We start from the raw sequence: 14877 nt of genomic DNA on the forward strand, positions 1-14877 counted from the left end.
CCACTGGGCACTCTCGACCCAGCTTGTCTGTGCTGTCTGGGACCCGGTAACGAACTCCTCTGACCAATGGTGCGGCCTGTTTCAAATGCCCCTTTTCAGATGGCATCATTATGCAAGAAGCTGATTGGTTATTCTGGCTCCTAAGACACAACGGCCAATCACGAAGGGATATAGAGATACGTGGCACTCTTTTGAACTGCCAAGCCACGCCAACTTGTAACGTCTTTGGCGGTTGACTTGTTTTGATACACATACACTCAGTATCACTTATAACGGTTTCACGGGACTTCAGAATAACACGGAAAAGGCATATTCAAAACTGTATCGAATCAACTCATATATATATTATATATATATATATATATATATATATATATATATATATATATATATATATATATATATATATATATATACAGTAGACCCTTGACTCACGAACACAATCCGTTCCTAGACCTTGGTCGTGTTCCAAATTGTTCGTGACTCCGGAGCTAATTTCCCCATAAGGTTTAATGGGAATAATATTAATTGGTTCTCGACCCCTACGAACCAATATATATCATGTATATTTTGCCTTATTTTTACACAGATAATGTAAAAGTCAGTGTAAAAACCTTAATATATCTAATAATATAATTTAAAATGGTAAACTAACACTATAAAACGTTTGTAAAGTGAACACTTACTATGACTGGCGAGACTTCTGGCTTGACGGACAAGAGAAGAGGAGGGTGGTGGGTGGGGAGGAAGGTTATTGTGCGGAAGAGTAACCCTCCCCCGATCCAGTTCGGTGGGAGAATCTCGGTTCCGGAGATATTCAACTCTTCTAGGTTTTTTTGGTGAACGTTTAATCACAAACTTATCCAATGTCTGTTGCCTTTTCCTTCCTTGCATAACTTTTCTGAAATGGCTCATTCAATTTTTCATTGAGCATATTCACGATCCTGTTCGTAACAATTTTGTCCGGATGATACAATTCAAGGAAGCACTGGACATCATTCCACTTTTCCAATGCGGCTTTTATCACATCACTGCTGACATCTGTAACTTCCTCCCCAGCCTCCTCTTCGTCAGTTGATTTCTTTCTTTATTTCAATGGTTATCTTCCTCTGCACCCTCTTCTCACCATCACTCTTCACTTTCTTACTTTCACCACCACTCTTCACTTTCTTAGGGCCCATTATGAAGAAAATCACAAGTTTTAGCGCAAAAAATGCTAAGCGAATTGACGAACGTCTTGTACACAATGAGATGAGACAAAGAGCGATGCGTGGGTGACGCCGTGCGTGGGCGGCTGGAGGATGGCTGTTCCCATGGCAACTCAAACGCTCTCACGTGTGCTGGGCGATTTCGCGCATTTTTCAAATGTTTGTGTCTAAAAATTAGTTTGTGAAACAAAGTGAATTGTTATTTTCCAGAAATTTCCAGCATTTTTCAAATGTTCATGTCTCAAAATTAGTTCATGACCCAAACAGAAGTTTTTATTTTCCGCATTTTTTTTGTTCGTATCTCAAAGTTAGTTCGTAGGTCAAGGGTGAAATTTTACCTATAATTTTGGTCGGGGATCGAGTTGTACGTGGGTCAATGCGTTCGTGAGTCAAGGGTCTACTGTATATATATATATATATATATATATATATATATATATATATATATATATATATATATATATATATATATATATATATATATATATATATATATATATATATGTATAGTATGTATGTATGTATGTATGTATGCTACTCATAATCAATTTTTTATTGAAAGACACCAAAACTCTTTTGAGTCACTGACATTTAAAATTTTATCTGATATAAATAAGGTCAAGGTAAAACTCTTCTGGATTAACTGATTTGTACTTTGGCCCAGCTCCTACTCCACTCATGATTATGTGCCAATCCATATTCAAGGATTCTAAAAGCACAGACCTAAGGCATGGAGAAAAAAACAATAGCTAGAAGAATAGCATGATTGGCACATTGGCATATTCTCTAGACCATGCCACATGTCACTAGCATAGATAATAAATAACAAAGTCCCGAGAAAACTTCCCAAAGGAACACCTGAAACTACAGTACATTACCAAAGCTACTCTATATACTGGACATCAACACAGACATTTTTTTTTTTAACCTATTTCAAATGTTATAAAAGTGCCAATAATCCTAACATTTTCAATAATTGCTTTATTATTCACACGGTCAGAGTTCAAGGTGGAAATAACTTGTAACAGGTTTGATTCTATTAGAGAGGGCAACCTTATGCGCTCAGCAGATCTGAAGGATAATGTGTATTTTCGTATACCCAAGATTTAGCCATTTATCACAGTAGGGTTCCTGACTTCTAGTCTTTAGCACCATTGACAATGTTACACATTTCATAAATAGTATAAAGTTCACCTTTTCCTATACACCTTTCCTGCAACCACCAACATGAATGAATTTTTATGATTTTGTATCTTTTCTTTGGCAGCATTTCTTTGCAAATAGGGATTACATCTATAAGAGGCGCTTCATGTGGAATGAAGAAAAGCAAGAAGCAGTCATCCTGAATGAAGCAGTATCTCTCAATAATATTCCTGAAGAAAAGGGAGTTCATCGTGTGTCTGAGTATTGGTCTACCATGGTCATCAGAGCCAAAGAGGATGCAAGTAAGGTAAAAATATAACAGTGACATGTATAAAAGGAATATGGGTATTGTTCTGATTCAATAAAAGATACAGTAAGTGATCATAAAAACATGTCTCTGCATAAATTTTACAAAGATTAAAGAAATAAAATTTGTGGTCAGAGAGAGAATACTAGAGACTAAGAGCACCAGCAATTATTTTATAAACTATTTCTTCCAATGGGGGATTTCCAGAGTAGAAAGAATCGGTAAGGTATAGTGAATAACATTACTTTACTCTACTTTACTTGTTTACTTTGCTTGAATATCTGACGTTAAACAATTGTTGAAAAGTTAATAATCTTAATATTTTCATTAGTGTAAAAGTTCACTCTTTTTGTAAGTTTGTTTTGATCTTAGAATACGTACCTTTCTTATCTTTTTCATGGTAGTTGTTTGTTCAGAACAGATTACTCTTAATTTTTAGTAAGATCCAGAAGAATGAATATATAAGATTTTTTTAAATGGTGACATCATTTTCAGCCTGGTTTGGAGTACACTTTGACCTATTTTGACAACCCTGGAACAAGTTTACCTCAGTGGTTGACCAACTTTATTGCTGTGACTGGTAAGTATTGTAGCATTTATTGAAATATAAATTCTATATGTAAGTAGTCCATATTACATTTTTTAAGAGAACTACCAGCTATTTTTCAATTTATTCTTACAGTAACAATCAACAAATTATTAACAAACTTCCACACTATTTTCTTTTGAGGAAAAGGAAAGAAAAAAGAAAGATATATGGAGTTAAACTGTCTGCTTAACTGTGAATAAATGAAGAATAAAAAGGCATAAGTCAAGAAAAAAGCAAGTGTCATTGATTATTATGTATTTACACAGAGAAACATACTCAAGGCTCTGAAAGACTGGAACACCCTAAAGTTTAAGATAATTGGTTATATATGAAAGATAAGTAAGCACTGCTTTTGAAATGATCCAGAAGCTGAGACATGGTAAAGCAGATGTCCAAATTAATTAAGATGAAAACTAATTAAGGAGGTGAATACGTATAATAGTACTTATAAATGATGGGGGGCTGGAGTGGTGAAGAGCTGTGACATTATCCCCGACCAAAGTAGAATGAGAAGTTGTCACTTTTTGTTGACATTTTAAAATATATTAATTTATACAATTCTATAATATTTTGAGTGATATATTCTATCCTTTCTAATTGTTTCCTTCATCTGCTTCAGCATGTCAAGATAGCAGTAAAATTTTTAGCAGAGTGAGCTAGGGGGCTTTCTTTAGTATAAAGGATATTTACACAAGGGGAAGGTTTAAGGAGTCATTTGCTTCTCAATGACTGAGTTCTCTGGCAATGTCATATACTGTAGCATGGATGAAACAGAATTATTTTTCATTGTTTAAAATTTTATTACCAGTTTTTGTTTGTGTGAAATTTTGAAAATTAGTTTATGAACTGCTCTGTGCATTCAGTTAAGAGTAAAAGTTGTATTAAGTTTTCGAAAAAAAATTAAAAATACTGTATGTCTGTAAGTGCAAAAGATTCAGTTGTTCATATACAAGTTGCAGTTCAGTATTATGGTTAACAAACCTATCATTTTAATTATACTATAATGACCTTACAGGCAATTTTTATGCAGTCACTATTCATGATTTCAGGATTTCCAAGTTTTCTTGAGAAAGTTCATGAAGCAGCTGTAAGTCTCCAAGCCATTCATGAAGAAGGAAAGGACGTTTACATAAGTCTTCCAAAAGAGCTAAGATATGCACATATCCCAAAATTTAAAAAACCATCTTTGAAGGAACCAACTGAATTTAAAGTTACAGTAGACAAAGATATGAGACCAGTTATTATAGATGTTCCTCAGGTAATGGCAACAATTAAGGACAGTGAAGATCTAATGCCATTATTAGAAGATAGTAAAAGGGAGATGATAGAAGGAATTGATATTGTAAATGAAGAATCAAGCAAAGGCTCTGATGACATAATTGAAATTCAGGGTCACATGCCAGCTGTTGCTGAGTTGCTAGAGAGAGAGGAAAGCAAAGAAGAAAGGGGAGAGATGGAAGATCTTAATAAGAATATTGAAGAAAAGGAATTTATAGAAAAATTGGATGAGAAATTTGTTCCAAAAGCTGAACCTGAAGTAAATGAAGAAATTTTCAAGTCTGAAAATAAAACTTATAACAAGCCGGAAAATGAAAAGGATACCACTTTTGACTCGAGACAAGACAATAAAATTATTAGTGAATCAAGTAGAATAACTTCAGATCTTGATATAAATATGACTGGCCCTGATGCAGATAAATCTTTGCAAGTTCAGCTTGGCAGTAAGGTGGTAGAAGTTGACATTTTAGAAGGTATGGAAGTGGTTGCTCCAAATTTAGATAAAAAGACAGCCTTGTCAAAGAATGTTGAGAAATTAGCTACAAAGGCATTTGAAGAACTTGAAAATAGGACAGTTTTAGTAGAACGACTTAAGAGCATTAGGAGAAAATTAAAACTTTTTAAGAAACATGCTATTGAAAGAAAGGAAATATCTCTGAAAAAAATGGAGGAGTTTGAAAACCGCAGTAGATATGAATCATTTGATGACCAAACTCAAAAGCATCTTGAAAAATTATTTGATGCCATGAGAGAAGTTCTTCAGGCAGATAAGGATATGCGTACTGGCAAAGGTCTAATGTCAAGTTCATCTGTACATGTTGATGAAGGTAAAGTTCACAGCAGTTGTGAATCAGATGATGGGGATCCCTGCAATCATAATTCTTTTGTTATACAAGCAGAACAGCCCTCTGACCATGAAGATGTTAGTATTCTATCAAATGAAAAAGAATTCTCAGACTCCCCTGTTGAAAAGAATTCAAATGAAAAAGATAAGACTTCTAAAAAGGAATCCAGGTCATCAGATGACCCTCCTCCTCCTCCGCCTTCACAGCCATCTGTATCAGAAGATCAGGCAGATTCAGTCACAGAATCAGAAAGTTCTAAAGAGATCACCAGCACCGAAATTGAAACTTATAATGGCATAGACACTGTTGATTATGACCCACAAAATCATTTCAGTTATAATGCAAGGAAATCATGGCTATCCTTCCCAAATCCCATGGGCTGGTTGGAACAAAAAAAGAAGGTAGGTATTGAAGTTATGCCAAGCATTAAAGAAGAAATTGAAGTAAATGACAGCGAAAATTATGTGAATAGCATTGTTAGTCAGGTATGGTACATTGTGGGATTAGGGTGGATATTGAGCACAAACTCAGAACCATTTGCAGATGGGGAAGATTTGTCTGAGGAGAAAGCTGTTTCCAAACTTGACAGTAATGACAAAGAAAAAAATTCTAACTGGTACTGGTATCCTGTTAGTGGTGCTTATCGTCTGTATTTGTGGGCTTTTAAATCTTCTAAAGAAACTGCATAATTGCAATTTGGAAAAAGTAATGAGCACAATTTATCATGAAATTATTTTCAGTTCCAGGGGGATCATTTGAACCAGGTCATTTATGGCAGCTTGTATCTGAATTATTTTTCTAACAAGGTTTCATGGAATGTGTTTGTATCATGTGGTGGAATACTGTTTCATGGTATCATTGTTTTATGTTGAGCTTGGTCAATCTTTGGTAAATGTATAGCCTGTGTTCTTAGATACTGACAAGTCTGAAGTATTCAACAAGTGTATTACCCTTATTTTGTTGGTAATGGACCTGAGGTGTTAGATGCAGACACTGCAAATATTTACAGTCAGTCGGGATTTGGAGTTTTGAATGCTGTAACATGCTTGTCTTATATCTGCTTATAATGTGTATGTATGTTGCAGTTGAGTGAATGGTTTTTATTTATGTAAAATGATAGCAATGTTAGTACATGCATAATATTAAGTATAGACTTCAATAAAAAATTATTAGTCAATAATGTAAGGCATAAGGTATATGGGAGCAAAACAAAATTTTAAAACAATCATAATGACAGGAGAATAGAAATGCAATGAAAAAATAAGAGCAATATGGAAATGGTAACAATTTGTTAGAAATTCTTCTAACATTTTTAGAAATTTGCCATTGTGATGAAAATAAATTTTTTAGAAATCTGAATATTAGTACCGTATTAAGTTCTCTTAAGTGGTATATATATTTTAACAAGTTTGTTAGTATAACAGGTAATTTTTCATGCTGTTATTATCACATGTACAGATAGTATGACTATTATTTAACTTTTTTTATATATATTTAAACAATCTTAAAGTGAAACCTTTCCACTTGACGCAAGACTCTTAAATAGTAAGATGTTACATTTTTTAACTAATATGATAACTGATATCCTTTTATCAAATAAATGAGATATATATGTATCCTGATTTCTGTAAAGAAGCTTTCCTGGGTTATATTTTTCATTGTAGAGTACTAAATACAAGGTATGATAAAAATAATGCTAGAACTATTCTCAATGTTAGCTAAGTAAGAATATCCACAAAACCACAAGAGGTGTAACATAGTAAGATCGAACACTCATCCGTATAAATGATCATGTGAAATCACCAAAACCCATTACAGTATAATGAATAAATTAAATATTTTGATGAAGAAAGTAATCAGCCCCAACTTAGGACATAGGGTAATTCTTTTTAATTCTGCCTAAGGATGCCTGATTGTCTCCCCAATTTGAACCAGTCCCCATATGTAGTGAATGCAATGGTAAATCCCTGTTTTTTAAAATTTTAAACAGCAAAAGTTGATGCATGAAAGAGTTTGAAGAAATTTCAGTTTAATCCAGGTGTATTAGATTTCAAGACTTTGCAGTTTGCCAAATTTAATACTGCACGACTGGATTATCTCCATAGAATTCACATATGAATCTTTAGGGCCTGCATGTACAGTTCTAATTAGAAAGATTCTTTTGCAAATAGTTGTCATATAGGTCTAATTAAATCAGTAATTGAATTAGTTTGCAAATGTGAACATCATAAATTTCTGTTTATCAGTCACTTTTATGAAATAAGATTAGAAGACATATATCTTTCAGTTTAAACTACAGAATACATTTTTCCATTAGCACCTTTTGAACTACTATATGATCTTTAATAGATATATAGAAATATGTTTTCATACAAGTAGGAAGATATGTTATAGAGTATTTGTACCCTACCCTTTGTATTTTTGTTTTACTTTGGGTCAGTTTCCTTATAAAAGAAAAATGAAAACTTATAGGACCACTGCATCCATATTTTGTCATTCATGTTTTTTATATACTATACATATATAAAAATTATCCATTTTTATGTTACAGAATTTTTTTGCTACTTGTTCAAGCTCAGTTTGTTTTCATGTTTGGCCTTTAATATGTAGAACTGAATAGTAATTCTTGAAAGCAATAATGGATAACTAGTAATACTTGTAGTCCTTCCTTGATTACCTTGCTTAGAATCTTATTTTTTTTTTTTTTTACAAAACACACTCCTTTAGACATTTTTTTTTTTTTTTTTTCCTTAAAACCATGCATACTTAGGTAATTGAATTTTGGTGCCATTTGTAGATATTCCTTTTTACTGTGCAGTAGTTGAAGTAAGAATATTGAGAGAAAAACTAATTTGTGTACATTGCATAACCATATTGGCATGGATTATGGTGCCACAACCCAGTAGTATATGTTTGAATCACATATTAACTGCACTCTGTTTACTAACTCATTACATGCATTGTCTTAAGGTCCAAAGCAAAAGAGGGCTTACTTAAATGGTCTTTCTTTACGTTAGAAGGTTGTTTTCAATCTTTAAGTACCGTAATTAGCATTGGGTAGTCTTCCAACTTGAATTTAAGATCCTTTTGTTACAAAGAAAATAGTGTCGTGTGTTTTATACACACTGCACTGGTACATATATAGAAAAGTGAAACAGGAACTTGCAAGTGAAGAGCAGAATAACATAAATGTCAAAGTTGTGGAATGTATCTGCAAACAAGAGTTTGGTAAACCATTGCCAAATACAGTTTGTAAGTAAGTACTTTTAGTGTAAATGGCCAAAGGAAAACCAATGATGAATTCAGTTGACAAAGTGTAAGGACAAGAAAAAAGAATAACAATGTAACACTAGAATGAAGTACAAAATTGTACAAAAACAATGGGATATAAATGATAAACAAAAGGATTAAGCCTACTGTGCATATTTATAAACTGCATTGAATAATTGTTGGCTACATAATTAGGAAATGATTGCAGATTCAAATGTAATGGAACTTTGACCCTATGTAAGTTTATATACTTTAAATTTAGATATTTTTGAAGAGTAATTTACTGCATGAAGAGCCATTTTAACCATATTCTTTATAAGGTTGCCTTTTATGAAAAAATAAATACAATTTCATTCATTTACATCTTAAGATAGTTAACTGCCTGAGTTTTTGTTAGATCTATATTAAACATGATATTAAAAAAATTTGAGACTAGCCACGAATGGTGTACCATTGGCATTGCCTAAAGCTTTTTGTAACATCTCACTGGTACCCAAGTTACATTGCTTCATCATGCTAGATTTAAAATTCCAAGTGTGGATCAGATTATCTGAGCATTTAGCTGTTATGGAAGTGCCATTTATAACATATTCCACTGCAAGGTTTTCACAGAGTTGTAGGTTTGTATATTTTTTTGTTTTAACCATTTGTAAGGATAACTGATATTTATTTAACATAAAATTGAAGTGCTAGATGCACAAATGAGATTTCTCTTTATATGTGAATTAAGTGTAAGCTGTGGAGGAGAAAGTTCCACTTGAGTGTGCATTATAGTACTAACATTTTCAAGTGGTATTGTAGTACAGTACTGACCCAAGAAGATTTTAACTATGCATTTAAACCAAGTATTATGTACATAATGTTATTTTTTTGTTGCATGACTGGCTGTTCCATGTTGCTCTCTTTTTTTTTAAGTATTTAATGGTACAAGTGGTTTTTTTTTTTTTTTGCTAAGAAAACCAGAATTTATCAAAAGATTTTACAAGGTGATTCATTTGATGGCTGTGACAGTTATGAAAAGTATATTCTTTCTCCACATGATGAAAACTGCTCAAATTTACCTTTTTGTACAGATCTGCCAAGCCCTGGTGTTTATGAATTGTAAAGTAATTTGTAAATATTTTTTACGACAATAAATATGGCATTTGATTTTTTTTCTCTCTTATTGTAGACCTTTTCATTGTTTCATGTATAAACCAGAATTATAGTTTCTCTGTTTAATATCATATACAGCTATAATTACAGAAACCAAGTTTTCCATTTCTGTTTGCCAAGCAAAAATTCATGTTTAATAAACAGAAATAATAAACAGAGAAAACTATAGCAATCATGTTTGCTAAAGATATCAGATGGAAAAAGAATTAAGACAATGAATTAAAAATGAGAAATAATCTGAAACCTATCAGCCAAACTGAAAAGTTCCTATGATAAATTCACGTTTGAATCGTAAGGTTAAAATGCATTAAGCCTAATCAACTCTAAAAAATTTAACCTAAATTTCCTAATGGATTATCCCCGAAAACTAAAAATCATCTTTGGAATGTACAGGTCTGTCACAAATCTGCATAAGACGAAAGTGGTAACCTGGTGTCTTCATCATGACTTGGTAACCATACAGTGCATTAAAGATTCAGGCAAATTACTCCCCTCCCCCCATTGGAGCTTTTTATTAAGAGCTTTGTAGTTAGAGATAAGAGAATTGTTCAACCAATACATGTTAAAACTTTCTTATCCCTTGTATTTCCTCATGCTTATCAATACATTGATGTACGTATACTTTATGTACACGACCTATTTCTTGAAAAACTATGCATATACCTACCCCTGGATTTCATGAGCAACATGGTTGACCATATAAGGCGCAAAGACCAACACTTCACAGTTTATACAGATGGACCCAACTCTGCTGCCTCCTAAAGAAAAAAAATTCAATATCGCATACCGAACAATGCACATATTATGACAGCAGAATTGCCTGTGGTACCGGGTTGAGAGTATTAAAATTTTTCCGCCACCGAGGCTCATATGTCATCAGTGGTATTGCCACAATGAAATTGAATTAAAAAACACTTATCAAAAGACTGACCAGTATCTTGTTTTGAAAGACATTCTGTTGAAGATTATCGAAGAGTAGACAGCCGACAAGAAATGTATTAACCATGGTATTAACATCAAAGTTATCACTATGTTGTAAAAGACATGGGTTAACGAGGTAGAAACCTCCATTGATACTGACTGAGACCTGGGACTTAATAAAGAAAATACGAAATCAAAGGTTAGGTACGCTTAAAAAAATAAAAAAATAACAGAAGATGAAGAGTGAATGTTTAGACAAAGATGGTGATGTTAACAACGCAATGTATTCGGGTAGCGTAAGTGATCATATGGTAGCCCACGAGCCTGTTAAGACGCTCAAATTTTTGGTCAAAATTTTTTATGTCAAATTATTTGGCGGTTTGACGTTCGCCCTACACGCTCAAACTTCTCATCAAATTTTCATTTTCCTCCCGAGTGTCATCATGGATGCATATACAGCGTTGGCTCTTGGCTTAGCGCTGAAGAGCACACAGAAACGAAAGTGGACCCAGCAATGGTATTTGTGTCGTGAACGATTTGGTCATGCTCGTTTATTAAATGAACTGAGAATTAGTTCCAAAGTTCCAAAGTTGTGGTAAACTTCTATAAACATCCATAAGCTCAAGAAAAAATTTCTTTTCATGTTTTGTTGGAGCCATGATGACGATGAGCCGCGCACGTCCTCCTCAGATTATGTCTAATCACTAACTAATTTGCGCAAATTATTGCTAGGTACCCCACACGCACAAATTATTTGACGTTGGCTCAAAAAATATCTACTGAAATCAGATCAGTAAAAAATTTGACATCAAACCTATTAGGCCATCAAATTACGCCACACACGATCAAATTCATGTAAAATAATTTGACATAAAAAAATTGGACCAAAAATTTGAGCGTGTGTGGGCCGCTTTAAAGAGATGCACGGGTGAAAAGAAAAATAATACCATAGAGATCTTCTTCTTCCTAGCTTAAACCCAATTTTATATGGGGTCGCCATTACGAATGAGTCGTCTCCATCGATTTCTGTCTTGTGCCTCGTTCTCATTTATACCTTTCAATTCCATATCTTCCCTTACACAATCACGCCATCTCTTTCTTGGTCTTCCCTTCTTCCTTCTACCCCGCACTTCCATTTCCATCGTATGTCTTCCAACATGACGTTCCTCCCTTCGTAACAGGTGTCCATACCATCGAAGCCTTCCTTCCTGTATTTTCTTCGATATTTCAGCTACCTTTGTTGATCCTCTTATATACTCATTTCTAATCCTATCTTCCCTTGTTACTCCCGACATCCATCTCAACATTCTCATTTCTGCTACATCCATCTTCTTCTCCTCTGTTTTCCTCATACTTGCCGTTTCTTTTCCATATAACATTGCTGGTCTGACCACCGTCCTATGGAACTTTCCTTTCAATTTCAGAGGGACCTTCTTGTCACAGAGTACCCCTGATGCAGACCTCCAGTTATTCCATCCTGCCTGAATTCGGTGTCTCACCTCTTGGTCCATGCTTCCACTATCCTCCAATACGGACCCTAAGTACTTGAACTTCTGTACTTTCTTTATTTCTTCCCCACCCAATCTTATGCTACTTCCACCGTCCTCAGTAATACTAGAACACATATATTCGGTTTTTGATCTGCTTATTCTCATTCCTCTCTCCTCAAGTGCTGCTCTCCACCTCTCCAACCTCCCCTCCAACTCCTCCTTCCCCTCTGAACACAACACAATGTCATCCGCGTATAATATGCACCATGGCACTGCTTCTCTAACATCCCTGGTCATTACATCCATCACGATGTTGAAGATGAATGGGCTAAGTGCTGACCCCTGGTGTAATCCAACTCCTATCTCAAATCCATCCGTCTCACCAACACTACTCCTCACTCTAGTATACACATTCCTGTACATCTCCTGAATAATTCTGACATACTTTTCCGGCACCATCTTCTCCCTCAAACATCTCCATATTTCTTGCCTTGGCACTCTGTCATAGGCCTTTTCAAGGTCTATGAATACCAGATGCAGGTCTCGTTGTTTTTCTCTGAATTTCTCCATTAGCTGCCTTATGCAAAATATTCCATCCGTTGTGCCGCTTCCCTTCATAAATCCTAACTGTTCCTTCCCTATTCTAACTTCCTCTCTCAGCCTGCTATCTATGATTCTTTCCAAAATCTTCAACGTGTGAGACATTAGTTTTATACCTCTATAATTACTGCATTCCTGGACATCACCTTACCTTTAAATATAGGTATCAATATGCTTTCCCGCCATTCTTCTGGTATCTTTTCCTGTTCGAATATTTTTACCATCAGATCATACAAGATGTCTACCCCTTCCTCTCCTAAGGCTTTCCAAACTTCGACTGGGATTAAGTCAGGTCCTGTTGCCTTCCCATTTCTCATTCTTTTTAAGGCTCGTATCACTTCATCCCTAGATATCCCCATTACCATTCCCATGTTTACTTGTCCATCCTCTCTTACAAGTCTTTCATTTTCTTCATTTAGCAGTTGTTCGAAATACTCTTTCCATCTTTTCAGGATGTTCTTCTTCCTTTTTATGACAGTACCATTCCTATCTTTCATTTGCTTAATATGGGTGATGTCCTTTGTTCTTTTATTTCTTACTTTTGACAGTTTGAGCATCTTACTCAACCCTTCCTTGGTTTCCAGTTCATTATAAACCTCTTCATATGCCCTTGCCTTAGCTTGAGCTACCACCCTTTTTACTTCTTTGTTTCTTTCTCTTAATCTTTCTCTGTCCTCCTGCAGCTGTGACTCTTCAAATCTCTTCTTTGCCTCCCTTTTACCTTTCACCACTTCCCCCACCTCTTCTTCCCACCACCAGCTCTCCTTTTCCTCCCATACTATTCCAGATGTTTCCCCTAGTATCTCCTTTCCATGTCTTCTAATCACTGATGCATTATGCCTCCACCATTCTCCCACATCTTCAATTCCCAGATCAACCTCTCCCAGCACTCTTCTCCTGAACTCTCTCTTCTTATCATTATCCCTCCCTAACAATTTATACCACTTGATTTTCTTTACCCCATTCTTTTTCGTTTTCTTTTCTCTTTTCATCTTTAAATCCATACAAAGGAGCCTATGTTGGGGGGCCACGTGGTCACCTGGGATAACTTTACAATTCCTAACTTCCACCAGCCTTGATCTATTGTAAAGGAGGTAATCTATTTGTGTGCATCTACCGCCACTCCTGTATGTTATCAAGTGCTCCCTCTTCTTTTTGAAGAATGTGTTCACTATTGCCATATCAAAGGACACGGCAAAGTCTACTATACTCTCTCCTTCTGGGTTTCTCTCCCCAATCCCATGTCCTCCATGCACACGTTCAATTACATCCTTTTCATTTCCGACATGTCCATTAAAGTCTGCCCCCACTACAGTCCTCTCCTGCTCTTCCAGTTCTTGCGTTACCTCACTCATTTCGTTCCAAAAACGGCTCTTTTCTTCCTCTGTGCAGCCCACTTGTGGAGCATAAGCGCTAATGATGTTCATTGTTTCCCCTCCATACCATATCTTCACTCTCATAATGCGGTCATTCTTTCTACTCACTTCCGTCACTGCATTCTTCATTTCCCCCGACAACACTACTCCAACGCCATTCCTACCCTACTCATTTGCTCCACTATAGATTAACTTGTAGCCATCCCCCAGTTCTTTAGCTTTATTACCCTTCCATCGAGTTTCCTGCACACACAAAAAATCCACTCTCTTTATCCTCATTAACTCTGCCAACTCTCTTCCTCTTCCTGTCATAGACCCAATATTGAGCTGGCCTATTCTGATCAAATACCATAGAGATATAGGCTAATAATGTCAGAAGTAGAAAGACAACACCGAACGGAACAAATCTTTCGGCTACGAATGAGACATGAAAGTGATAATTTGATTTATTTACCGGAAGCTGACGACATAAGATTGATTTCACAATTTTTGGGGTGGATTCAGACAGCATAAATGATTTTAGCCAGATTTCAACTTCTTTTTCAGACCATTGAATGAGAAAACAAATCCTGTTTATTGGGAATTAGAAGTCATTGCAAAGGTGTCAAGTAAGAGGCACGATTGAAACTATAGACATTGGACTTGTGTCGCTTATAGTGAAAACATTTCAATCTGCTTATTCTCAATAAGCTGAG

General features: G+C 35.1%; 1 protein-coding gene across 2 annotated transcripts in view; it reads left to right on the forward strand.

The window, feature by feature from the left end:
• Positions 1 to 9789, forward strand: part of LOC135223903 (uncharacterized) — a 131387-nt gene extending 121598 nt beyond the window's left edge. For both annotated transcript variants that reach the window (XM_064262824.1, XM_064262833.1), the window contains 3 exons: positions 2476 to 2658; positions 3154 to 3238; positions 4297 to 9789. In XM_064262824.1, the coding sequence (XP_064118894.1) occupies positions 2476 to 2658; positions 3154 to 3238; positions 4297 to 6059 (2031 nt within the window). In that variant the 3' untranslated portion in view covers positions 6060 to 9789. The remainder of the gene's footprint in view (positions 1 to 2475; positions 2659 to 3153; positions 3239 to 4296) is intronic.
• The last annotated feature ends 5088 nt before the right edge of the window (positions 9790 to 14877 follow it).

The sequence above is a fragment of the Macrobrachium nipponense genome, chromosome 20, assembly GCF_015104395.2.
Source record: "Macrobrachium nipponense isolate FS-2020 chromosome 20, ASM1510439v2, whole genome shotgun sequence".
In the NCBI taxonomy this organism is placed as follows: Eukaryota; Metazoa; Arthropoda; class Malacostraca; order Decapoda; family Palaemonidae; genus Macrobrachium; species Macrobrachium nipponense.